Genomic DNA, 27,731 nt, shown 5'->3' with positions numbered 1-27,731 from the left:
CTCACCACTCCGGCTCTGCAAACACTGTGTGCCGCTCTTTACTGAATCCCTCCGCTGCTGGCAGTGTGCACGGTGGCGCTGTGGCTCACACAGTTCCCTGCCACTCTGGTCTGCTCCTGTCCCTGTGCACCCCTCCGCTGCAGCTCACAGTCTTCCCTGGCGCTGTGTTCCGCTGATCTGCTGCTTTCACTGTGAAGGTCGCCGCTGTGCCTCCGAGAGGCTGCCGCAGCGGCAGGAGCAAAGGCAATGCCGGCGGAAGTACGAGAGAGACGCTGTCCGTGGCGGCTGCAGGACACCCGCCGGGAGACACTTCAGGAGAGCCCCAGCTGGTAGCTACAGCGTCTGCAGCTAAAGCAGAGACAGCGCCAGCGAAAGGACAAGAGAGCTGCTGGCAGCGGCGGCTGCAGGCCCCCCTGTGTGAGACACGGCAGGAGAGCCCCAGCTCGTAGCTGCAGCGTCTGCATTAATTTTGCATACCCTGGAGGGTTAGGGATTATTCCCTGTGAGGTTTACATATAATGCAAGGCTAACACGGAAACAAACCCTAACCCTCCAGCCCAGGCAAAAATCAGTGCCAACGCTGCTGCTAGGAGCCTTCATAAATCCGCCAATCGGCAGCTAGGGGTGTAACAAGGGCGTTCCTCCTGTCAAACCACTAGCTTCCAGTTGCGTCAAGATACACCAGTACCCTTTTAGGCCTCGTTCACATGGGTGTTGTGTATTAATGCTGTCCACAGCTCTGCTGAAAATCTCTTGAATAAAGAATAGCTGCGTCCAAGTCGCAGTTATTATTCGCAACTTTTTTCATCCATTCACACAGCCGGCTATGGGCAAATACACCGCAGCCCTGAAATCACTTGGTTGGCAGAACTACTAGTAATCACTTTTAAATGCCTCACTAGAGGCACCTGTCAGTGTTTAGCAGCACTGGCCCCTGCTAAACTGCCTCCCCCTCCCTTTTCTGACGGCTCCCATAAGACTCCCAAAGGAGTCTATGGACCCTTCCGCGATTTTCAGGTCCAAAGATAGAAAAATCACTCCAGGGATGCCGGAAAACCATTGCCTTCAATAGAGCCGCTGGCAGCAGCTGCGGCTTCATTGAAGGCAATGCACGGACCTTCACACACGCATATTTTTGCACGTACAGATGTGCGCACCTATGTACGCACACACACACACTCGTGTGAAGCCACCCTAAAGCACCATAAACTAACTTATAGTGCTATTAGACGAGGTGATAGTGAGCCAGGTGCTGCATTTTTTTTTATACTCACCCGTTTCCTGGTGCCCGCCGCTGAAGTCTTTGTACTGCAAGAAAATCAGACTCATTTCAGAGTCCAGTGTGCGCACTCTCCCATAGACTTGTATAGGAGAGCGCATGCATGTGACTCTGAAAAGAATCAAATTTTTGTCCATCGTGCAGACTTTAGCAGCAAGAACCAGGCAGCGGGGGAGTATAAAAAATACACCAACGTTAAGTTAATTAATGGTGCTTTAGCCAACTGACAGGTTCCCTCTAAGAATGCTGCATGGTTTATTATGCACCCATTTGCGTGCTACACCTCTCCACAATAACCCTACCTATTTGTGCTCAAAATGACCACATCCGTTGTAATCCTCTCAGCGCTTTATTAATTGCTCGGCTTCCACATAAATGATGATTGTAGTTCGGAGATGACAGAACACTTGGGTGTGTTATCATTTTGCTAAAGTAATGTTTTTGACAATGTGATATTTTTGGTTCCTGTGATATTTTGTCCACTGGGTGGCACTGTGTTACTGGAGTGTGAGATGTGTCCCCTGTACGTCAGTATTCTTCACACCGGAATTGGTGTAAGTAAGGCATTATAAAATAGGTGTTTGGATTGGCAGTAAGACATATATGACTGCTCATAGACAATTGCTTACATTAATAATTGCAACAAAACGTTCTTCTTTGTGCTTTCTTCTCTCCTCTGTGATGCGACCATCTGCGAAAAATAACAAAAACTAGGAATTGACATATGTTTTAATGAACACATAGAGGTTTTATCAGTGGGGAAAATGGGAGGTTTTCGGTTATTAGTTCCTATCGCCATCAAGCCTGATCCACAGCCTGCACTGACACAGCTATTTACTGTTCACACCAGGGGTTTTGGTGCTTTGCGTTAAACTGTGATGAGCCAGCGGTTCTTGCACAATTACTGATTATCCTCTTGTTTTAACACTAATATCCCAATATCCGTGATCTTTTAGGGCACATTCACATGGGCGTATGCAAGTTCGGTGTATGAAAATCGCACCTGTTTCCCTGCAAGTGTTTGTGCATCTTTAGTACATTTTTTTTAATGTGTGTTTTTTTTAACTGTTTTTCATGTGCGCAAAATCAAAAACTTTTTTACCCATTGTCTCCTGCCAACATGTATGACAGCGCAGTGACTACTCGTTCAACTGTGTATTGGCTGCATATTTACATGATCTTCTAAACTTTAATTGGCCATTTCAGTCTGTGATACCGACCAAAATGGGACTTGCTGTGATTTTTTTTACGTTCATTAAATACACATATAAAAACCGTATAACTGAACACACCAATGCAAACCAATGGGGTTTATGCTGTCCGTATTACATCCATAAAAATTACAGATGTAATACAAACATAAAATACGCCCTACCTAGGATACATATAGGAAATATGCAGCAGCAGGACTTTTGCATTAGCTCTCCCTGTGACCAGTGTGTGGTAGGACATAACACAGGGAGACACAATGAATTATGTAAACAGTGTAGAGGGAATAATTTACCCTATGATATAGAGATAAATAAAAATTATAAAATCCCTGGTGCTTTAGGGATTACATTCTCCAGCGCTCCCAACTCAGCTGTAGGGCTTGGGCAATTATCTCCCTATTTAGCTGAGCTGGCAATCCTCCCTCATTGCCTGAGTGTTGGTGTGTGTATGCCTTAGACACCTAGCACAGGACTTTTTTCTGATGATCTTGTCTGCGCTTTTTTTGTACTTGTTTCTGTATTTGTTTTTTTTTTACTGCTCTCCTGTTGTTGTATGGTTCCTGTCTCTGACCTTGTCTGTCTCTCTGTCTTTTGCCTTGTCCGTTTGCGCTTGTCCATTGTCTTCCTGTCCCAGCACCATTCCTGGTCCTTCCCTGACTTATTGGTGTGTACAGTGGTGTGTCCCGTGTCCTATCAGGGATAGTCAGGCCTGAGAGGAAGACCACAGGGCCGTCCTTATAAGGATGCTTACCCCGCTTTTAGGCAGGTGTTCCCCATCTCTCTGACTAGCAAAGGGCAAGAGATCCCATCTGACATTGTTCATAGGTTGGTCTGTTTCACACTGCCTAGTACCAGTGCCTCTGACAACCAGGGGTCAGCTGCTAAGCATTCTTGGATTAGCCCAAGCGAAATGAGATTAGAGATGAGAGAACGTACTCGTTTAGGGCGATTTTGCACTTGAGCACTGCTTTTTCCGAGTAACTGTCTACTCGGACAAAATGATTCGGGGGGCGGCGTGGTGGAGCGGGGGGTGGCAGTGGGGAACAGGGGGGAGCTCTCTCTCTCCCTCCCCCCCCACTCCCCTCTGCAACCCCCTGCTCACCCCCGGCGCCCCCCGAATCTTTTCGCCCGAGTAGTCAGTTACTCGGAAAAAGTGGTGCTCGAGTGCAAAATTGCCTTAACGAGTATGTACGCTCATCTCTACTCGCTGTCCCTAACAGTACTAAGAGTGAAAGTGGAAGTATTATTTCCACTATGCGATCCAGCGATCACGGGACCACCGAATGCCCCCTGTTACAGCGGAGCTGCAGGGTCCTAGTAGTCCCTGATCAGCTCTGTTATTGGTTATTGTCACTACAGGGGGATGTTTTCCCCTGTAACTGGGGCTCCTATGGATGCTTCAGCTACAGTGGAAAAGTATGAAACTGTCTTTTTTTATTTTTTTTTTAAACGTGAATGACCCCCAAAGGTCTTACATGAGGACACGAGGGACTTAGATGGCAAAAAAAAGTACTTACAAAAATGACTTTAAAAAAATTACAGAATAAAATACAAATATATACATAAAAAAGAAAATGACCCATCAGCAACCCCAATCAAAACTGTCGCCATATGCATCCTGTAATCCAAAACTATACATATTTTATATCAAACCATTTGAAACAAAATGAGAAACCCGTTCCCATACTTTTTTTTAGAATAAATATACTAATTAAAATAAATACAGTAAATTTAAAAAAATCTTTTCTTTAGCTTTTTACCCCTAATGAAACAAAAAAAATGTTTTTTAAAAGTCAGTGAAAAAAGATATTAAAAAATAGCCCAATGCCACTTAAAAAAGGCAGCAAAAATAATTTATTTAGCTTAACCACCACGTGGGTAAAGTCCCTAAAAAGTGTCTGGTCCTTAAGGGGTTAATAAGTATTGTGCCTGGTAGTCTATTGTGGTCTAGACATTGATATTAATATAATGGATGTATCTAGAGTTAATAATTATCCTTCTTGTCTAGTGTGGTTAAAGGAGTTGTCCTATCTGAGCAGCCCCTTTTTATTGAACGTCCTCTAGGCTGCGAACACATTTCACCTGAACCACGAAAGCTCATTAAAATCTATGGATATCCGTGGTGGCACTAAGCCCTCTAGAGCGAGAGCTGTCCTTTTCAATGGCTCTGCTCCCTATAAGAAGTCTGGGCAGAGGAGACTCTTCCATGACATGCACATGGCATCCCTTTAAAACATAATATTCCTGGTAGGCTAGGGATAATATCTTTTGTACTAATTATGTTATTAAATAAGTAATGATAAAGTTCCTGGACATCTACTGTCGTTTTTGGGTTAAGACACACTATTCCTGGTAGTCTAGGGTTGAATTGAGATTAATACATAGTATCACAAGTAGTCCAGGGTGGCTTGGAGTATCAATGTATAACCTAAAGGTCTTGGGGTTAACCTTAACCCTTTCCAATCCACTGTCTGACTTATTCCTATGTTCTGATTGAAGCCTGTGCAGCTCTGATGTCGAAAGATGTCCAGCAGGGTATTCTTACTATATAATTCCGGCCGCTTTGTGTCGGGGCCTCTCTGGCATGTCACATACTGCAGTACTGGCTCTAGCCAGCAGATGGTGCTATTGTATAATGGCAGAAAGAGAAAGCGTCCTAGGAAACCCTGAATCCAAAATTGGATTGCAAAGGGTTAATATCAATGTAGTAGTCTATGATATTATATACTTGGAAGCTAAAGTACAGTGCAGTCCCGAGGCCTGTGTCAGCAAGCTGAACATGGTCAGCCTATCACAAACTGATTGCATTCAACTTTTTCCTCTCCAGCACTCATCATTGAGAAGAAAGTTTACAAGAATGTTCTGCCTGATCAATATAGTTATTCTTTGGTTCAGTCTCCTAAACCGGAGATCTGTGGAACTTGCTGCAGTTGTAAGCATGACTATGAGATTATTAAACGTGGTGACAACAAGCACAAAGGAGCACCATAGTTCTGTGAGCATTTCCTACGAGATATGCAACTAGATATGTGCAAGGTCAGGTTTACATAACTTGAAGTTACTGTCCCCAACCATAATAGCCACCGCTACATCCCAACATTAACACTTCATATTGCAAAAGCCTTCAAACAGCAACAACAATAGTGTCTACCTTCCACCACAAATTGTATTGCAGTTCTCTACCTCTTCCTCCTAATAGTCACAGCAGCCCATTATAACACAGGAAAGCCAATAGTCTCCCTCTCACATGGTAATCTCTTCCTTCTTCCATCAGTAGTTGCAGAAGACTCCCTGATCCCTCATTAAGACTAGGTTCACACCACATTTGGTGTGTGTGTGTCTGGAGTATATGGATGGATGTATACACCAGACATATCCATAGCCGATAAAGGGCTTGTAAAGGGGATGAATATGTTAGCTTTGTGTAATTGGGTAAATTTGAAAGCTACTGAAGTTTATTGTGCGATTGCAAAGGTTTATCAATCAACTGTGTAAGACCCCTTTTTAGACTGACAGATGATCGCTCAAAAGTCGCTCAAACTAGTTTGAGTGACAGTTTTGAGCAATCATCTTTGCATAGTGTATAGTAAGAGCTATGCAGGCGGCGCGGGACACCGCTGCTATCGCCCGGCAAACAATACAGCTGTTGTGCAGAAGCAAACAGCTGTATTGTTTTCTGTGATTACAGCTTGCGTCCCGCTGTGAACTACCAGCGGGACGCGAGCTAAAAGAATCTTATCAGCGCTGCCGACTGTGATAACAGCCTGCACCGCTGATTTAGAGTTCATTGCTCAATTCTAGAAAACTAGAATTGAGTGAGGAACGACTCGTGCACGAAAACTGCATGATGTCCGTGCATTTAGACCCAACAATTCTTGCTTAAGTTAGCAGCTGTAGTTGGGTGAAGCTGTAGCTGAAGTGAGTCACTGTGTCAAGTGAGCTGCTGTTGTCGAGCATGGAAGCAAGTACCCGGAGAAACCTTGGAGCCTCTTGGCTGTGTAAGCAGTTTGTGCTCCAATCATTTACCTGCTGTATAGCTGAAAAACTAGAAACCTAGTACCAAAGAGACTGTGAATATATATTTCCCATGTGCCGTATCGTCAAGCCGGTGGAGGCACGACAGACCTGCTGTGTGCTAAAAGAGACATTGATCCTGTGTGGGTCAATAGGCCGTTACTGTGTTGCCAAGTTCTAAAGACTTTGTTGCCAAGTTTGAAAGATTGTACTGACACTTTGCTGGTCAAGTGAAGACTGCTATTGTTCCCTGCAACATGCGTTTTCTCATTTCTTGATCCCACAGGCTGGACATACACCAAGAGAATGACCCTTTGGCATCCGTCTAGCTCATATGCATCAACATAGGTGTATAAGAAAACACAGTCAACTAGACTTCACAATATAACGACATGCCACAAGCCCCACCCAAAAAAACTTTAAAAGATGTGTTGTATGTATGCATCTACAGCAGATATATGTTTTATGGTATAGCGATTCAGTACCCTTGAAGCAGGTGACCTATACATGCCTTATGCACTTTAAGGGAAATCTGGACCAGATAGCAACCCATATGAAAGTTGTGAAAGTGAAATGGATTGCAGGTGTTGAATATTATACCGATGATGGAGAGGCTTTACAGCAGTCCAATTGGACAAACAATGCTTTATGAATATACAATAAATAATAATATGGCAATAACAGACAACAGTATTATTTGAATACAATGTAAACGGTTTGCTAATGTTTGATTCACATTATTACTCTGCCAATACCCTATAAATAGGGTGTCCTTACCATTGTGCAAGTATATCAAATCACAGTCAATAAATGGTTTAGCCTGGACAGGGGTAAATAGCTCCACAGATGCTGGTTGAAAATAGGAGCCTCCTCTGAAGTAACTTACAGTAGTCTTGCAGGAAGTTTGGTTAGCTACATGACTAAATCCACTAATTTAAATATGCAGTCACTGTCTCCTGAACAAATTATTAGCACAGGCCCTTTGGGGAGATGTACAGTGATGAAGTCAAAATAATCTGTTTTACTGGTGATGAGCCTGGGTGATGGTGCTAACAATCACACAGCATCGACACTTGAGTATCTGCTCTTGATGGTGGTCTTACTCTCGGTGACAGCTCAGCAATTGCAGCTGGTTCCATGGACGAGCGGCGGACTTCCCTCTGGCACTTGTGGTGTAAAAGCTAAGTAGCAGCACTCGAGGAATCCAAGTTGCGCTCTTTCACTCTTGTATAAGAAAACCCATTTCTCCAGCAGCACTGAGGCAGCTCAATCCTCACAAGGATCTATGCTTTGCAAAAACTGCTGAGTCACCACTAAAGCCTGAGAACGGGACGTCTTTTATACCTAGCCCTTCAGTTAAACAACAGGCAGCTCAGATCCAGTTAATCTACAGCAGTAAAGTTAGGGTGTCTACCCACTAGCGATATTTTTTCCTGCAATGCAAGAGCGATGATTATGAAACCAATGATTTTTAATGGTTTCATACTGATTTGTATTTTTTCACTGCAGCCTTGCAGCGCAGGGAAAATATCTGTGATATCGCTCAGGTTTTCAATGGGGCCAGCAGCAGCTATGCTAGCCCCATTGAAAACACAGGTAGTACAACATGGACTTCTGCCACAGCTGTGACAGCTGTGGCAGAAGTCCGTGATGTATTCCCTGTGTTCTCAATGGGACTTGTGCTGCTGACGCTGATGAATGGCTGTGCACTGACTGTGATTGGCTGAGCGCTCAGCCAATCAGCACAGCCCTTTCAGGAGGCGGGGATTTTTAAAACCCCGCCTGCTGAAAGAGCTTCACAGCAGTGATGGGGAGCCAGCCAGAGGACGCGCCTGAGTGATGTAGAGGTGAGTATATAATTTTTAATTTTTTTTTCACTAGCTAGGGATGATTTTCAGGGAAGGGCTTATATTTCAAGCCCTTCCACAAAAATCATCGCTGCGGGGGTTGCCAGCAACCCACTGCTTTCAATGGGGCTGCAGCAGCGCCGACCCCATTGAAAGCAATGGGATAGCATCCTGGACTTCTGCCACAGATGTGGCAGAGGATTCCTTCATCCCCACGGTCCCCGCTGTAGCAGAAGTCCGCGATATACTCCCTAAATTTTCAATGGGGCTGGCGCTGCTGCTGGCGGCCCCATTGAAAGCATTTAGCGATATCGAAGAGTTTTCTTTGCATGGCGTCTGTTTTTACTCGCTCTCGCAGCGCAAGAAAAAAAATCACTAGTGGGTGGGCACCCTTGGATTAAGAAAACTCAGTCAAGTTGCCTCACTGAAGGTTCTAGCAGGAACAGATATAACGTTCAGCAATAATATACATAGCTACACAGTATATCCATGGGTATTTAAGCCCTTGCAAAAGACTAACCTGCCTAGGTATGCAGTAATATAGGAGTAATATACTGTATATAGCACTGCATGATTAGATAGATTTTTTCATTCAGGGACCTTGAAGTTTTTCAAGAAGCAGATATAACTAAGAAAAATCTGCACTTGACAGGAGAGGACAAAATACATTTACTGGTGAATATCTCATTTTCTTGGAAATGTTCTTGAAGCTTATGAGAAATGTTTAACACACTATCATGCAGTAAAATGTATCAGAGGTCAGGGTGTCTTCAAACCACAATTTGGTTTAGTCTTTAACTTTTTAAATAACTTGCAAGATAGTCAGCATGATTTTTGTTCTATCACTGGCCTGGTTAATTATTGCTAGATGGTCATGGCCACTTCAATAAAAATTGTTGTGCTGTCAGATTTGCTTTGGCAAAACTGTTCTTGATTGTATTGGACAGTCACCATATTCACAGTAGACATATCTAAATTTGCTGGAAATCCTATATACTTGCTTTGGTGCATACCTGCAAAAAATGATTAATTTAGGTATAGAACAAAGCAGGGATTGATCGTTTTTCTTGGCATTGGTGGTGGGATCGGTTACGGCAGCAGCACAGATGGGACTTAATCGAAACATTGGATGAGTGGAAGTAGCAGTATCTGTACTATGATGAGCAACAGTCTCTAAGAACATGGCACTGGAATGAGAATACCTGTCAGGCCCATGCAGGTTCAGTTGTCCCATTCTGAATCATGCAGGACACCAAAAAAGACTGTTTCTAACACCACATGGCTGCTTGCAAACAAACTTTACTCGAATAGCGATAACACATTCTCGTAAGTGTTACCCATTTTGGTGACAGCAAGGAAAAGCTGAATACATGGATGGAAAAAGACCACCGTCACACCCCATTCACGGTCGCTGAACCAAATACCTTTTTTAAATAAGGCACCAAGACCATTCTTGCCGGAAAAAACTGGGAGGGGCCACAGCTTTTATTAACATAACCATTAAAATTTGCTAACATTAATATCTGAATAATCATAAACACCAACAAATGCTCGGGAGGTTACAGTATGCATTATGTCTTTGACTTTCTTCCTGTAATGTAGACCTCTGCAAAACAGCGTGCATGTAGGGGAACACCATGCTTTCGGGGTCCAAAATCACCCACTGTGACATCTATCACAACCTTTTTTCCAAGTCAAGACCATAAAGGGGTCTGAAAGAGAAAAATGCCCAAAAACGGACATATAATGCATAAACACACGCACAGGCGGGAGAATGTTTAGGTCATGGGCTCAGAGGTAAGAGAGGGGAAGCGCTTCCTGTCCTTGCGTTACATCTAGAGATGAGCGAGCATACCCGCTAAGGACAGTTACTCGATCGAGCATTGTCCTTATCTCCCCGCTCGGAAGAAAAGATTCGGCTGCCGGCGCAGGTGAGAGGTGAGTTGCGGCAGTGAGCAGGGGGGAGCGGGGGGGGGATCTCCCCTCTGTTCCTCCCCGCTCTCCCCCGCCGCTTCCCACCCGCCGCCGGCAGCCGAATCTTTTCTTCCGAGTGGCCAGGTACTCGCTAAGGGCAATGCTCGATCGAGTAATTGTCCTTAGCGAGTATGCTCGCTCATCTTTAGTTACAACTCAACTTAGGACCCTCCTCTTGTTCCCCAACCCATCAACCAGAGCTTCTGTTCCTCATGCTCCCCTTAGTCATGCCTTGCGCTACTCTCACTATGCAGTCCCTGATTCTATGTGGTGGTCCAAGACGGGCACTTTAATGCCGTATTCACACCGGTCACTTGATCTCCGTTCTCTCCTCACTCTCATGGCCATCTCTCTTGAGTCTGTGATTAATACCATCTCCATTACTTGACTTACCAAGTCCTCGCAAGGGTCTTCTAGCTCATTATCTAGCTCAACCCTCATGCACACATGACACAAATAGATTTTTGCATCCCAAGACAAGATGGGGCACATTCAACACTCATGTATGTTTTGCTTTTTTTATAATGTACATTACACATCCCCTTACAATGGAGTGATGGGAGGCTAACCTGGGATTGACATGGGGAAGGCTATAGAGGATGCTAGATGTTGAGTGAAGTGCATCCTAATATTTGTCTTTATTGTATAAGAGCAGAGAAAGATTTCAAAGCCCTATGTGACTGTGGGTGTGGCCTATTAGATAGGCGGAGTCTACGGCACTAGACTATTTGTTCCTACAGGCTCCTGGCATGGGTGTAACTATAGGAGATGCAAGGGGATGCGGTTGCACCCGGGCCCAGGAGCCTTAGGGGGCCCATAAGGCCTCTCTTCTCCATATAGGGAGCCCAGTATTATGAATAAAGCATTATAGTTGGGGTCCTGTTACAGGGTTTGCATTGGGGCCCAGGAGCTTCAAGTTACGCCTCTGGCTCCTGGTATTGCATTATAGTATTGCAGTAATGAGCAGTAAGCTACTAAAAGTTCTGTCACATACGACAGATGTGTGTGAATTGTTAATAATCATACATCTGTTTCTCTTCTTCCAGAAATTACAGCATTTGCAAGAAGAAAAGAACAAGGAAATTGAAACCCTGCGCAATACAATTAAAGATTTAGAAAGAAGACTCAGCAGCGGATCAGACTCCCGCCTGAAGAGGAAACGTTTCTGAAGGACGCCACGTAGATGGATATCACTGCCTTCTGTAAAAACACATTTATTGGATTTTTAATTTGTCACTCAGCTTAAATGATTTAAAGGAGATTTACATCCAGATTCTAACAACGGCTACATCAGAAGTTAGTGATAACTAATATCTAGGATTTGCCTTTGGGTTTTTTTCTTATATAGAAATTGGCATTTTAATTTTGTCAACCTTATTTGTAAAAGTGACAACAGGAAGTGCAGCCATATTGGTTGTATAAAAGGGAGTAGTAAAATGTCTATATTTCTGTAATAATAAAAATATGAAGGCTTACTGCCGGGGTACTTCTTTTGCAGTATTTTAGGGAACTTCGCAGCTTGGAGGCTGTTTTTAAATGTGTAGTCATCTGATAGCACGGAAAGGAAGCCACTGTGAACGTGAATTTCCTGAACAGTCCTGCCATAGTCTATAACCACTCTCACAGGTCTCCAGCAATAACAGTAGGATATTGAAGCCATTCATACCATTCCCTAATTTATTCTGGAAAGCAGTTCCAAAGTGGGGATTAAAGGGGTTGTGCCACAATCACACTTTTATCACTTATCCATAGGTGATAAAACTTTATGCACATAGATGATAAAAGTCTGATCAGGGAGGGTCTCACCATTGACAGCTCTACAGATCCCAAGAACGGGGATCCCATGTCCCTCTCTTCTCAACCCTATGTGACGTGGAGACGGCGATGCTCCATTCATTGCAATGAAGCTGATAAAAGTATGTGAGTACAAGTGCTCAGCTATGTCTGGCAGTCCCATTGAAAATGAATGGAGTGGCAATGCGCATGTGCTATAGGTGGTGCCGCGAGGAAAGGGGACCATGGGACCCTTGTTCTAGGGATCTCTACAGGTCTCAGCGATGAGACCCCCACCAATCAGACCTTTATTACCTAACCTATGGATAAGTGATAAAAATCTATTCTGGTACAACCCTCTGTAATTCCAGGGCTGATGTACACAGTAGAGCCGTGTGCACGGAGCTTATACAGCAGTGCATGGGGATTGCACGGTTCCTTAGTATGAAGCTGTATAGCCTCACTGTGCTACTCTACTGGCCCGTCTGGTGCCATATATATTTTCCACTAGAAGCATTACTTTCAGAAGAGAATATGTACAGTGTCCAATGGAACATGCCAGGAATATGCCTCCTTAGTATTCATACAGAGACCTTCTGTGGTTCAAACATATCTTGCCTTCTTCAGGGCAGTATTTCCCCATCGGCACTGGAGGACCAGTGCCTAGGGCAGCTTTTTTCAGAGGCGGCTCCCTGCCAGATGATTTAGAAAAAAAGAAAATTGCTTTCTTTAACCCTCTCCCCAATGGACTTCTGTACATGCAGTGGTGCTGAACTCTTGATACAAGTGAGAGTGTTTTGCAGAATAAGTGATTAGGAGAACTACAAGTATAAGGTACACTGTGTGCTGTTACTGCAGTCATGATTTGACACCCTTCTTTTTCCCTACTACGCTAGCAGTTTTGCTTGGCAATCTAGTGGGAGGGGGATAATACAAAGATGTTGATTAAGAATATGAAATATTCACTCAATGTTAAAAGGTGACGAGCATTACTTGGGAGAGGAGATCAGGGGCACAGAGAGGCCACTAGTACTTGGGTGAAGGAGTAAGGAGTGGGGCCACTAGTACGAGGAGAGGGTCAGGAGTACAGAAGGGCACCAGTACTTGGAGGGGATAAGGGGCACAGAGTGGCCACCAATACTTGCAGAAGGGGCACAGAGGGGGCACCGATACTTGGGGAGTGGGTCAGGAGCACAGATAGGCCATTGGTACTTAGGTAAGGGGTCAAGGGTACAAAGGTCCTGCCAGTACTTGGATAGGGGGTGAGGGGCACTGAGTGATTACTGTTACTTTGTGGGAAACACAGAAGTACCACTATCGCTTTGTGGGGCACTATCACTTGTCAGGGGTACAAAGGGGGCTTATCCACTTAGTGTACCAAAGCAGTATTATTAATGTGTTAATGCACAAATGGGGGGTACTATGATTGTGGGACACAAAGGGTCAATCTTTAACACAGGTCAGTTGCATTCTGTCAGGGAGGATTAAGGGGTTGTACCACCTTTGCAAGTTATACCCTACCCTAACCACAGCCCATCTGCAGGATAGGGGATAACTTGCAGATTAGTGGGGGGTCTGACTGCTGACACCCCTCTGGTCTCGAGAACAGGGGTTCCCCTCCTTACTGTGGGCTTATTGCACCCTCCATAGTGAGGAGGAGACTGATTTGGAGCGTTGATAGCGCACATGCACCATTCACTTTCAATGGGGCTGCCAAGATACCCGAGCAGCACCCGCTCAGGTATTTCCATCTGCCTCACTGAAATGAATGGAGTGCTGACTGCGCGTGCTCATTTATTCTGACGTCACTGCGTTGGGAGAGGTGACCCTTGCAGTGCCAGGTACATGAGGAGTCGGGACCCTTGTTCAGGATACCAGCTGGGGTCTCAACTATGAGGCTCCCACCATTCAGCAAATTATCCCCTCTTCTGTGGAGTGGTGGTAATTTCCAATTACAGTTTGGCAATAATTTTTTTTCCCCCATTCACTCAGTGTGGTGGTGTTATTTAGTCAGTGTATAGTGCTGTTATTTAGTCCTAGAATGTTGGCAATATTTAATCACAATATGCAACGTTAGCAGTCATCATATGGCGGTGTTAGCCAGTCCCAGAAGGGTGGTGTTATTTAATCATACAATGCAGCGTTGGCAGTTATTACATGGGGGTGTTATCCAGTCATATTAGGGGTGTTATTCATGATATGGTTGTGTTATCCAGTTATTATATAGTGCTGTTTTCCAGTCCCAGAATGGTGGTTTTATTTAACCATGATATGCAGTGTTAGCAGTTATTATATGGGGGTGTTATCCAGTCATTATACGTGTGCGTTTTCCATGATATGGTGGTATTATCCAGTCATTATATAGGGGTTTTATCCATGATATGGTGGTGTTATCCAGTCATTATATAGGGGTGTTATCCAGTCATTATATAGGGGTGTTATACAGTCATTATATAGGGGTGTTATTCATGATATGGGAGTGCTATGAATGATATGGTGGCATTATCCAGTCATTATATGTGGGCGTTTTCCATGATATGGTGGTGTTATCCGGTCATTATATGGGAGTGTTATCCATGGTATGGTGGTATTATCCAGTCAATAAATGGGGGTGTTATCCAGTCATTATATGGTGGTGTTATCAAGTCTAGAGATGAGCGAACCTACTCGTTTCGAGTAATTACTCGATCGAGCACCACGATTTTCGAGTACTTCCGTACTCGGGGGGGCGAGGGGGGAGGCGTGGCGGAGCGGGGAGTAGCAGTGGGGAACAGGGGGGAGCCCTCTCTCCCTCTCCCCCTCACTCCCCGCTGCAACCCCCCACTCACCCACGGCGTCCCCCGAATCTTTTTGCCCGAGTACGGAAGTACTTGAAAATCGCGGCGCTCGGGCGAAAAAGGGGCGTGGCCGAGTAGGTTCGCTCATCTCTAATCAAGTCATTATATGGGGGTGTTATCCAACCCTAGGCTTTAAAAGGGGCGTACATAGGCTCAGTTACTAGGCCAGCGTGGTCTGTAGACATGGCCCTGGTCTTCTTTCCTGTCACTTCTCGATTTGCACTTACTGTACATATGAATAAAGAACACCAAATTGCATTTACTCTTTTATTGCACTTATTTTGAGACATGACACATCTTCTTGAAACATACAACATTCCTGCTTCATAGTATTGCTATAAAGGATTGGTCAGGTTTACTAGGAGTTAATTTCCCTATAAACCATCATTGATTTATAACATGTGCTATCAAAGCTGCCTACCCAACAAATACTTCTAATATCTCAACACATAAGCTTCAGTCTATCAGATCAAACTTACACAAGTAACATTAGTATTCTATTCTTATACACAAGTTCATAAAGAAAAAGAAATTCTAGCTTAATGGTAGATGTTGGTTAGTTAGAAAGCTGGAGCTAAACAAAAGTTTTCTCTGGAGTTATGAAGGAGTCTAAAAGTTTACTATGGAAAAAATAAGACTCAAAAAGATTGATTTCTTCCCTAGCTCTACACCCTGCCACGATTGCGGGCATCAGACGGAAGCCCCTATTTTGTAGTTTATGCTTCAGCCTTCATGGATGCAACCATGAATTAAGGACGGGAGCAAGAGAGGTCAGATACTTGAGCTGCATTCAAATGATGTCATAAGGCATAGATGGTACGTTCTGAGAGCTGACCTGCTTAATTCTCAGGGGTCAAGCAACAAACTGCACAGCAGTCTATTCCCCTACTCTGAGGCAGGAAACAGATCAACTCTTGTGATCTTAGGAGAAGGAAACCCAACAATACTGGCCTACCGATAGGCATCTCCACTAGACCAGGCCTGGGCAACCTAGAAATGACCAATGCACAAGGTATTTCAAAGATCTAGCAAAGCTTGCTAAATCTGAAATTCCTGAAGATCTGATAATCAGAAGATTGCCCACCTCTGCTCTAGAATCCTACATTTCTGTTGGTATTGAAGTGTTCTGTGGAGGTCTGATGATTGGAGATGCAACAGGGGCCATTGAGGTGTCTACTTTAGCAGTTTACTCCTGAACCTTGCACTGCTCCTGTCAATGTCATTTTCCTGTCTCCTTTGATCATTCTCAAGCAACATGGTGGCCTGGAACATCTGCACTTGCTTTTTGTCATGCAGCTGGAGGTAGACGTCACTGTCAGGATTCTGACACGCTCTTGTCTAACAGCAGCTCCTGTCACCTTCAGGAAGCTGGGAGAGCCTCCTTTCACTGTCAAGTGATGCCATTTTGTGCTGCCTCAAATGACACATGTCTGCAGTGTCATCATCAGCTGTTTGAGACCTTCCCTGACTCTTCTTGCAAATCTCAGAGGTACTGCTTTCGTCAGCTCTTAAGCTTCTTTCAAAGCTTATTTTCAAGAGCTGGCCCCTCTACCTCTGTGTTTGGGACAATGGCCCTCTCAGGTACACCTCCCACCTTTTCATCTGGCTCATGACGCTGTTCTACCCTTTCATGCGGAGTTTGACAACCCTCTGCCCGGTGGTGGTGGTGGTGGTGATGGTGCTTTTTGTGATCACGGACATTTGGCCTGTTAGAATCTTCTGCTGCAGCCTCTTTCTCCTGGTGATGTTTGATTGCTTCTATTGGCTTTTCATCTGTCTTTGTCTGGATTGGTGTCTCTTCTTTCTTGCACACATCATCGGGAATCTAGAAAGACGCGTGATATAAATTATATTAGTAACACAAGACGCAAAGGGGTGTAATTATTAAAGGGGCAGCTTGGGATCCCCAGATATCAACTGATTGCCGGGCTGCTGTCAGTGCAGAGAGACCAGATGTCGTCTTTTGATTGGAGGTGGAAGCATCAGAGGGCATCACACTCCTTGAAATCAATGAGAGCTGAAGCCTCCTTTTACCCTTCCAGCACTTCTGGCTCTGGCATTGGGTTCAGACACGGAAGTATAATAGGAGTGGGAGTCAAGCCCTCTGACGCCTTCACCTCCGAACTTGATGATGATATCTGACCCTGCTGCACTGACAGTGGGCCGGGTGATCAGCTGATCGCCAGGGATCCTGAGTGGCAGGTACCCGGCAATTAATTACTGATGACCTATCCCAAGAATAGGTCATCAATACCATCAGTCCAGAAAATCCCTTTAACTTTTCTTCCTTATTAAAAGGAGATTTGGGTTTATATGTTTCCATACAGAAACCTCTTTTAGGGTGCGGGCAGACGAGCGCATAAACGGCGCGTTTTTGCGACCAAACGTATATACGTGACCATCTGAGGCAATGGTTTCGAATGTATTCGTTCGCACGGGCGATTTTACGGCGCGTAAAAACGGCAATTCGAAAAAAAACGGAACATATGCGACCGAAATACGCGCAAACGCATATTCGATAGCCGAAAAGACCGTTTGCAAAGTAGGAACAAACGAAAATACGCTTTCTAGCTCTGGTCGTGAACGGTGAAAAACGATCGCTCGGGCGATTATACGTTGCGCTCGTGCGAACGTAAATACGCCTACGCTCGTCTGCCTGCACCCTTAGTCAGGGTTTCACCTCTACAAGCTCTAATGATCCTAAGAATTATGGCTAAACAGCGCTGATTCCAGAACGGGCGTCTCTAACACTTTTCTCTGCACAATGGTGCCCATGAAGCAGACAGGAATAGGACCTGCCATAAGTTTTTCCATGCGGATTGTAAGTTCATGTGAAAAAATGTCTGTGTGTAGTTCCATAGGCTGTAATGGGGCCAATGTGCTGCCTGTGGAATTACATGCTCAGCACATGGCCCCATAATATGCTAGTGTGCACCTAGTCAAGCCCTGATGGCAAGTAGAACTCCAGAACGATGGCCAAATGGTTTCAATTCTCTGCATGCTGCTAGGCTTTAACAACTTGCATTCATGCTGCCAGAGATTGATGTTAATAGAAGCTCCATGGAAGAACATTTTCTTTGCTTCCCCATTAGGGCTTTTACCCACTAGGGTTTTTTTTTTGGTTTTTTTTTTAACGCTGCGATAGTGCTGCGCTTTTTTCAATGGAACTTTCTAATGTTACAATCGCATCGCACAAAAATCACAAAGGCACAAACTTGTGATTTTTAGGTGATTTTAACATTAGAAAGCCCCATTAAAAAAAATAAAAAATAAAAAATCAGCGATATTGCAGCGTTTAAAAAAAAAAAACGCTAGTGGGTAAAACCCCCGAGAATACTATTGCCATATGGACATTATGAATCTAATCCTCTATCCACATCCATGTCCACGTTCTAATGGGCAACATTTAGGTTGTGCCTTCATATCGAACATTAGGGTTTCTTTCATGTACACAACAAATGTTCTCTCTCCGCTTTGTGTGTGCAGCAAAAAAGCGTAAACTTTACCATTCACTCTTCCAGAACTCTGCGCATGAAAAACGAAATTACCTTATGTTTGCATTCTCCACACGTGCTGTCACAGTATATCTGCTTTATTGCATCTTCTACATAGTGGAATTCCAGGAATGAAAAAGGAAGCCCAATATGTTTCACCAGTCGTCCACACCTGAACCAGAAAGAATGGACTTCTATTAGTGCAGACCAAGACATACAGATGGAGGTCCCATGCACAGTCAAGCACTTCCTATCCTAAGTAATTGCTTATCTCTGCCTAGTCCTCTGTTCTTCCAAGGCCTCATGTCAACCGGCGGATCAGATTCCGCATGCGGGAGCCCGCAGCAGAATCCGACCCTGCCTGGGGCCGAGGACCCTGTGGGTTTACTGATTACCCATACAGGTATATCTTCTTCACTACAGATGTGTGCGGAAGCGCCGGCGTGCCGCCGCACATGCGCAGTGGGTTTTTTTCTTTTTAACCCTTTCCAATCCACTGTCTGACGTCTAAAGACATTCTGATTGAAGGATGTACAGCTCTGATATCAGAAGACGTCGGGCAGGGTATTCTTACTGTATATTACTGGCCGCTCTGTTGTCAGGGGCCTCTCCAGCATGTCCCATACTGCAGTACTGGCTCTTGCCAGCAGGTGGCGCCATTGTATAATGACAGAAAGAGAAAGCCCCCTAGGAAACCCTGAATCCAAAATTGGATTGCAAAGGGTTAAACACCTGCTTTCCTGCAGAATCAATGGAAGCCGTCCGTGTGGGATCTGCACTGAAATGGGGCATGCTGCAATTTATTTTCCAGATCAAAAGGTGTGCAAATCAAAGCCACATGCTTTAATAAAGGGGCAGACACACATGCTTCCCTATGGGCGGCTTGATTTACAGATCGTGCACGTGGGAGCCTTCCACGGATTCCGCAAATCAAACCCACCCGTGGACATTGGGCCAAGTCACAGAATGATGACCGCCACTACTGGGCCCCACGTTTCTCTATACCACATAATGATCTGTTCACAAGTGGTAAGGTTATTTGCTAAGTCTATACACTTTGCAGCCGTGAGCCGTACTAATAACTCAGGACTGACGTGTCTGCGATTTCAATTAGATATTTTATTAAAAACTTAGACCGTAGTTCAAGATGTCATAGCAGAATTTGCGCTTTTCTATTTTCCCTCCTACGGCTGTCACGCTGCATCGTTCACATAATCAGCGGTGAATAGAGGACATTGTGGCTATGAAAGGCACAACGCTTTTCACCTTGTGACATTACCCACAACTCCCTACTGCCGCAGCCGCTAGAACTACAGAATGGCTTTGTCTCATGTCAATGTATTCGAGATTTTATCGCCCATTACCTGCAATGATAAACCTGCGGCAAAAGGCTGAATATTTCAATTGTGGAAAGCATCAAAATGTCAGGCATGAAATAAAGAAGCAACAGAACACAACTGAGCGGGATGGAAACTTGCCTACATAATAGCGAGATGTAACGGTAAGACGATTGGCATGACAATAGAACTAATGGGAGCAGCCTGATATTATATATAATATATCACTCGCATGCACATCTCACGGCATGTGAGGGCCAAGCGATATCTTTTAGGATCTCATTGAAAAGAATGGGCAAGGCGTCCTGAGGGAATACCAAAAGGTAAAACGCGCCGTGTCTTTTATTGGTTACTTATAGCAACCAATTACAATGCAGCTTCCATTTCTTATACTGCTGAGGTAAAATGAAAGCTGTGCTGTGATTGGTTGCTATTGGCAACAAAACTTTTTTTTAGACAGCTTTCATAAGAGTGCGGTGCTGGGGGCTAATTTTCCGTGGCCCACCTGTATAATGAAATGTTAAACAATGTAGTAATATACTTAGGGTTCATTCACACGGTTGTAAATCGTTTTGTTCGCTTAAATACACTTTATGGCCGCCTGCAGACGGGCGGGTCTGATCCGGTGGCGAGAATTTTCGTTGCGGGACCCGACCCGAGCGCCTGCAGGGACCAGCGCGTACTCACCCGCGGCCGCCGACTCCGGATGTTTGATGTGCCGGCTTGCCGGCCAGCCAGCGCATGCGCAGACCGGAGCCAGCGGCGGGTGAGTGACGTTTCTGTGCGGGGCTCGCACAGAAATAGAGCATGCCGCGAATTGTTTGCTGCGCGATATTTCGCACGGTCAAATCGCGTCCGTTTGCATAGGATTGCGTTTGTTAACACAATCCTATGCTGGCTTCCAGCGGCGGAAATTCCGCGGGAAATCCCGCCGCGGAATTTCCGCTCGTGTGCAGGGGGCCCTTATTTACACATTTTTCAGCCCCTCCTGTGGGTTTCTGTGCGTGTAAATACACGCTCAAAAAAATACGTGAAAGGGCCTATTGTTTTGCTACACAAATACGCAGTGAATGCCCACTTTTTTCTATGGCCTTTTTCAGAGAGTGGTGCATGCCAACATAGGACGTGCCACGTATTTTTTTTAATGTGACCAAGAGTCATTGAAATCAATACGAAGCATAAATACGACCATGTGAATGAGCCCCAAGTCTGAATTCTATCTGCTACCCAAAATCTCTGCTTTCAGTTGTTAACTGGGAACCTTCAATGAATTTTGCCATTTTCGATTTCCGCATCTAAATTCACTGATTTTGGTGGGGATGTTTCAGTAGCGTCCTACAGAATATTCCATCCCGTGTGAAAACACCCTAAGAAAATGGGAAACTTAAGAAGACAGCACAAGAAACTCTGGTGTGTCAAGATAGAGATATCAAGGGGTAAGCAGGCAGCAGGCTGTTGTGTAGGAGGAGGGAGGCGTGCGAGAGGCATCGTATAGATAAGACTTTCATGGCATTACAAACCTGTCATAAATGAAAAAATCATTTCTGTCTCCACTCAGCAGGCTCCAGATGTCCGCCTGGTCCACCTCTTGTTGGTACACAGCAATGTTCTCAGAGACCCGGCTTTTCAGGCCATGGTATCTTGCTCGGGGGTCTTCCCCTTGGTGATTGACCACAACGAAGGACACGTTCATGTAGCTTTCATTCTCCAGTTTCACCCGCAGTTCATCCAAACTGAAATAGTGGTAAATCAACATCTGAGGTAATGCTACCAGGTGACTGCGCAAATTGTGATGGGTGCCTATGGGATACTTTATGATTACATGAAAGTTCTGCCTACTTAAAGGGATTGTCCAGTTTATGTGAAAGACACAAACAACAACTTCTTCTAAACTTTGGGGCACGGTCTCTAGCATTGCAAGCAGTGGCTCGGGGCGGAGAAGGGGCAGGATCTCAGTGCACTAGCTCCTGGCCTGGCCCACCTCCTCCCCTTGCAGGGAGGGACAGCGTATATTGGCCGGGCGTGAAAACCCGAGCAATATCCGCCTGTCTGAATAAGCCCAGAGGGGTAACTTTATGATTGCTGGGCATCCAACCATTGGGATCCCCACCAATCCAGAGAAGACTGGAATGAAGGTTGCGCATGTACGCTACTGCTCTATTCATTTCAATGGGAGCGGCAAAAATGCCGAGGGCTTGTACTTGATGATTTCTGATGCTCCCTTTTAAATGAATTGAGTGTCGGGTCGCAAGCGTGAGGACCTTCTAGACACCATTTCTCGGGATCGGTGTGGATCCCAGGGGTCATACCCCTACCAATTATAAAGTTATCCCCTATCCTGTAGATATGGGATTACTTAAATAACCTGGCACAACCTCTTTAAATCCAGTCCATAATGATATATATTTTTTTATAACTGGAAATACAAAAAAATGCCTATCTTATATCCCTAGATATTCCAGGACTAATGTTAATAGTGCCACCCGCTGTACAATGCAGGAGGTTATAAAAATGAGAACTGATCATTAAAATATAAAATACAATAGATAGATAATTTCAGTATGAAAGGAGTAGGAGGAAATTACTGCAGCCCTTTACTTCGTCCCTGCTGAGATAGACAGAGAGAAGGAAGGGAAAGGAAAGAGGAAAAGCATGATCATACCTGGAAGCCTGCAGGAGGCACAGGTATCAGCTTGCTGAAAGAAGCGACACAACCGTGATCATTCCATCAGAATCCAGCATGGGATTCAGGGTTCCAATCTTCCAGTCCGGTGGCTTTTTGCACAGTGTACGGTGACCCTGGCTCTCTGCCCCTCCCCAAGGGAGAAGACAGAGAGCCAGGGCAAGAGCAAATCCCTTCCACATGGTGGGGCTTCACCTGCAATTAACAAACATAGCATTAGATTTGCTGCACAAATTACCACCAATCAGAATAACAGATCCATTCCCATATACAGTTAATGTTGGTTAGAGGTTCTTTAGTTGATGACAGTCTTGTTTACAGAGGATGCAATACTCTGCAAATAAAGAACATGCCCCAAGCTACACGGAAATCGCATGTGAAACAAACCTATTGTTCTCAATGGATTAATTTACATGAACATTTTTCACTTGCACCTATAGTGCAACAACTAAAAATCGTGGCATGTCCTATTTTTGGGGCAAATCTGTTTTATTAGAGCAACTTAGCCCCGCCCCAGCCCACCCCCTTCCATTGCAAATAGTGCTGAGGGGCAGAGAGGGGGCGGGAGCTCAGTAGACTACTCCCAGCTCTTCCAGCCTCCTTCCTATACTATATTTGTTGCACATGCAAAAAATCCCACAACTATGCTCCTATTGCTTTTTAATTATGCAATTACGCATTTCGCATGAAAATAGGACATGCTGCATATTTTCTTGTGCAAACAAAATGTGCCCTTAAAATACCCTGAATGAACCCATTCAAATCAATTGGTTCTATTCACTGCATATTGTGTGCACAAATTTAGCATGTGTAATACTTTGCGCAAATGCATTTGCCTGAAAAAGCCTTAAAGGCCCATTTAGACAGGACAAATGTTGGGCAAACGATGCCCGATACTCATACCCACATACACTCGCTCCTGTGCTGTTGAACGAGAGCTAGCATCGCTGGCTCGCTCACAGAGCGGCCAGCAGGCGGGCGGGGAGGCTGCAGGAGATTTCACTCCTTGCTCTCCCCCGCCCCTCTCATTGACTTGACATAGCGGCCATTAAGTACTGATTGGCTGCTATTTACACTGAGTGATCAGCTCATCGCCCATCATCCATGCTGAATAAACGATGGATGATGAGCTGATCGCTTAGTGTAAATAGCATCCGTCCAGTATTGAACAGCCGCTATATCAAGTCAATGGAGAGGGGTGGGGGAGAGCAAGGAGAGAAATCTCCTGCAGCTGCCCTGCTGTGAGTCAGCGATACTAGCTCCCGTGCAGCAGCACGAGAGCGAGTATGTTCGGGGACGAGTGTTGGGCATCGTTTGCCCGACATTCCTCCCGTCTAAATGGGCTTTTAGACAGTGTAGAGACAAACACTGTTGACAAAAGGAATGGTATTACCCAATTGTCAACCAAGTCATACATTTCCAGGAAGATTAACAGAGGGACAGCAGAGTAAAGAGTTCTAAATAAAGATGCACCCAAACTGCCATTTCATGAGGACTACAAGTACAGTATTTAGTAAAATGGACATATCAGAACAGGCGCAGGTTCTCTTTAAGCAGCGAGGCTCCTCCTGGTTCTGGATCTCTATATAAGTAGGCAAGTAACTAAAAACCAGTACAGAATTTCCTGAAAAACCTAACAGAAGCCGATGTCTCAAGAGCGTATATTTACCAGCAACCCTTGGATCTTAGAGGCAAATGCCCTTTAATGTAAAACACCAGATTATATTTGCCATTTCGGATCACAGGTAAATCCGGGATTACTTCTGTGCTCTATTGTTCCAGCTCAGGTGCCCATCAGGTAACATAGCGTCCTGTTCGTTCCGCACGTGACTTGTTTACTTGAGGGCTTACTATGGGGCGCGGCTTCTTTTGTGCTAGTGCCCTCACCTGATCCATCAAAATTGCTCCAAGATACACAAACCCAAACCTGTTATTTAAATTCTAACTACAGGCTTTACCCTCTATACATGGCCAAAATATCCAGGTATGATCTAAATGACCTGGAAATCCTACCACAGGACCCTCCTCCGTACGTGAAATCTATTTCATGTAATATTCTATGCCACCATTTCTGAGTCACAAGTGCGGACTGACAACCATTAAAGACCCCCGTACACATTGGACGCTCTAATACGTATGGGGAAGGCTCATTATTTCTCCCAACAGATGATGTTGAGAAAAGAAGGATCGGGGGTGCTGAATTTCAACGCCCAATCCTTTTGTTCCCCAAGTTGGTGTAGGGAGTCTTATATAGGTCATGCAATGCTCGCTGGGAAAAATGTATGCAAATAGGGGATGGAAATGTATCTCCACATCACCCCCTGTTGGAAGGTGACTGTCCTATAAGTTAAAGGACGACCTTTCAATAGTGAAATGTGCCAAGTGTTCATTTTAAAGAGTAACTGCACTTTTTACAAACTTGAGAGAGACATGTCAAATGTGGGAGTTTGGGTGATGAACCCCCTGCTGATTGCTGAACTGATGGGGCTGCCGCACTGACCTGAGCTCTGGGCTCCTTGGGCTGTCTTCACTGCCTGTCAACTCCTCTCTGCAGCTGAAGACATGGACATCTATAGAGGATGTCTGCGAGTCCGCAAAGTGATCATTGGGAGTCTAAGCAATAGCGGGACGCCACAGATCAAAACCTTTGATGTGTCTCTGACATATCAAAAGTTTGTAAAAAGTGCAGTTACTCGTTAAAGCGAATCTGTCACCATCTTTTACAGCCCAGACTGAGAGGACCAGAAGGTAGTGCTGGTCAGACTGATTATGGTGATATGTCTGCTGTGTGTATCTGTGCAGTAGTTTTGGAGAAATTAGCATGTTATTAGTAGCAACTACACATAGAACTAGTTCTGCATATTCATGAGCTGCAGACTAGCCACACCCATCCCCACCTCCAGCCAATGATTGGCAGCTCCCTCTCTATACAGGGTAATAGGCAGACATGAGTCAATCATTCACTGGAGGGCAGGATGGGTGTGGCTAGTCTGAAACTCATGAGTATCCAGGAAAGTAGTCCTCTATGCCAGTGTTCTCCAACTCCAGTCCTCAGGGACCCCAACAGGTCATGTTTTCAGGATTTCCTCAGTGTTGCACAGGTGATGTAATTATTGTCAGTGCCTCAGACATTGCCACAGTTGTTCTTACTATAGGATATACTGAAAATATGACCTGTTGGTGGTCCCTGAGGACTGGAGTTGGGGTCCCCTGCTCTATGCATTTGCTTATTCTGATAAGATGCAAGTTTCTCAAAAACTACTGCAAAGATCCACACAGCAGACCTAACTAATAAGTTAAAAAGGATGGTAACAGAGTCTTTAAGATTGCTAGAACTGTGTAGTTAATGTGATAAGTGTCCAGTTAAAGTTTTTACATGGACTGCTATGCCATTTGATGGCCATGGAGAAATATTGCAGAATGACTGTAATGAATGTCAATGTGCAGTATCCCGCAGATCAGACCGCACACGTCTGTCCGTGTGCTGCGTGATCCATGTTGTGCCCAAGAAAATCAGGTGCAACTTTTTCACCATCTGTATGTGTATAGCCTTAATCAGGCGAGAGCGACAGCTTTGTGCCTATGTAGTATTGTCTGTTTGACCTGAACTTACTATACCATGGAGTTCCCCCTTTGTCTGCCATACAGTGCAAATATAATAATGCTCTACTGTACATTGAAAACATAACAACGCCTAAATAATACTGCAGAAGGCATCAAATCGGAGATAACGTTTACAGCAAGCAAAGCATAAAGGGTGGAACAATGTCCCCTTTTGTCTCCTCTACATTAGAATCCGGCCCTGTTGTAACATGTTTATAAGAAATAGTATCAGATTCTGAAGAAAAGGTTCTTGTTTGTTTAAAATGTGCAGAAGTGAAACTATGTAACAAAGTTGCATCTGCCATATGCAGCAGGTCTGAATTTGCCATATGTAGCAGAAGCATTGTGTTTGCTGAATGTAGCAAAGTTGTGTTTTTGCAAGATACAGCAGAGCAGAGTTCAGCATTTGACCAACTCATTGTAAAGTTATCAGAATGCACAAATGATGAAGAAGATCCAAAAGGAGTTAAATAACAAGTTTGGCTCTACAAGATCTGTCTGTTCTTGTTTTTACCCCAAAGTTGAATTAAATACATTATAGTAGAAAACAGCATATTAGAGATGAGTAAGGAGCGGCAGCAGCTTTGCATACAGATAATCTATAATAATACATATTGAACCCCAATATCTTACTCTGCCCTTGGTCCTCCACAGACTGCACTTCTCTGCAGGACTTCCATCCAAGCCCTATATATACAGAGCTTGTTTACCAGCCTCTGCGCACAGGCTCAATAGTCCACAGCAGTTTAAAGGGAGGTTCCAGATAAAGAAATCACTTCATAAGTACAGGAGAAGGAGAAAAGGCAAACCACCCCCACCCCACACCCCTCTGTAAGAGAATGGTTTGTTCCATCCTGGGTAGGGAATGCTGTAACCTTACACTTGTGTTGTTTCCAAGATTTTGAGGAAGAAGAGACTGAGAACTGCAGAGTTAGCAGATTGTCTTTAGTAACTTGCAAAACATTCCTTCAGCTGTATCTGTTGTTGGGGAAAGCTGAGGCCTTACATTATGTCCACCCGCATTGGTTGGGACCAGGCTTTCCTAGTGTCCTGAAAAGCAAATCTCCCCAGTTGTATGAAACCGTGGATCATAAAATATACATATATGTCATACATATAACGCAGTATATAAAATAAGTGCAACCCCATGATACAATGTGACAGACCCAGTGGATGCATAGAAGAATGGGTACCTGTGGGTTATCTGTCACCACTTTTTGGAGTCGACCCATTCAATGCTATGGTGCAGGCTATTGTCACGATTATACCACCTGAATAATATTATAAATATTTATGCTTTGGAGAAATAAAAATAGTTTAGGAAATAAATAGTGAGCTTTTTACACATATATATTGGTGAGCAATTTGTGAAATTCATTTAAAAAGTGGTGACATAACCCACAAGTACCGAAAAATGCTATAAACAAGAAAGGCCATTTTCACATCTGCGTTGGAACCCCTGGACGGAGGTTCAGTCACAGATTCAGCTCTAAATACCGGAAGAAAAAGCAATGCATACAACATTTTTTCTTCTGTCCAAAAGCCTGGCAACTGGATGGAAGACCGACGGATCCCATTATAGTCAACGGCGCTGTTCCGTTCCATCCAGAGATGGAACCGTTCGGCCGTGGGGATTCCCCTTTCCTGCTTCCCAAGGGAATCCCCAATGCAGGTGTGAA

At 44.5% G+C, this 27,731-nt stretch overlaps 2 protein-coding genes across 2 annotated transcripts in view; one reads left to right on the top strand and one right to left on the bottom strand.

Moving 5' to 3' along the window:
• CCDC152 (coiled-coil domain containing 152) overlaps nt 1–11,608 on the top strand; it is a 38,636-nt gene extending 27,028 nt beyond the window's left edge. The window contains exon 9 of the mRNA XM_066604879.1: nt 11,372–11,608. Within this exon, the coding sequence (XP_066460976.1) occupies nt 11,372–11,494 (123 nt within the window). The 3' untranslated portion in view covers nt 11,495–11,608. The remainder of the gene's footprint in view (nt 1–11,371) is intronic.
• Nucleotides 11,609–15,188: 3,580 nt separating this feature from the next.
• Nucleotides 15,189–26,826, bottom strand: SELENOP (selenoprotein P). Its single transcript, XM_066602760.1, has 5 exons — nt 26,686–26,826; nt 22,429–22,644; nt 21,287–21,499; nt 18,484–18,601; nt 15,189–16,760 (listed from the first exon to the last, which is right to left on the bottom strand). Exons 2-5 carry the CDS (start codon nt 22,629–22,631, stop codon nt 16,455–16,457), a joined length of 840 nt encoding a protein of 279 aa, XP_066458857.1. The 5' UTR covers nt 22,632–22,644; nt 26,686–26,826; the 3' UTR covers nt 15,189–16,454.
• Nucleotides 26,827–27,731: the final 905 nt, after the last annotated feature.

Source organism: Eleutherodactylus coqui, chromosome 5, assembly GCF_035609145.1.
Source record: "Eleutherodactylus coqui strain aEleCoq1 chromosome 5, aEleCoq1.hap1, whole genome shotgun sequence".
Lineage (NCBI taxonomy): Eukaryota > Metazoa > Chordata > Amphibia > Anura > Eleutherodactylidae > Eleutherodactylus > Eleutherodactylus coqui.
Note: the sequence above shows the minus strand (reverse complement) of the source record. Positions and strands in the feature narration are given on the sequence as shown.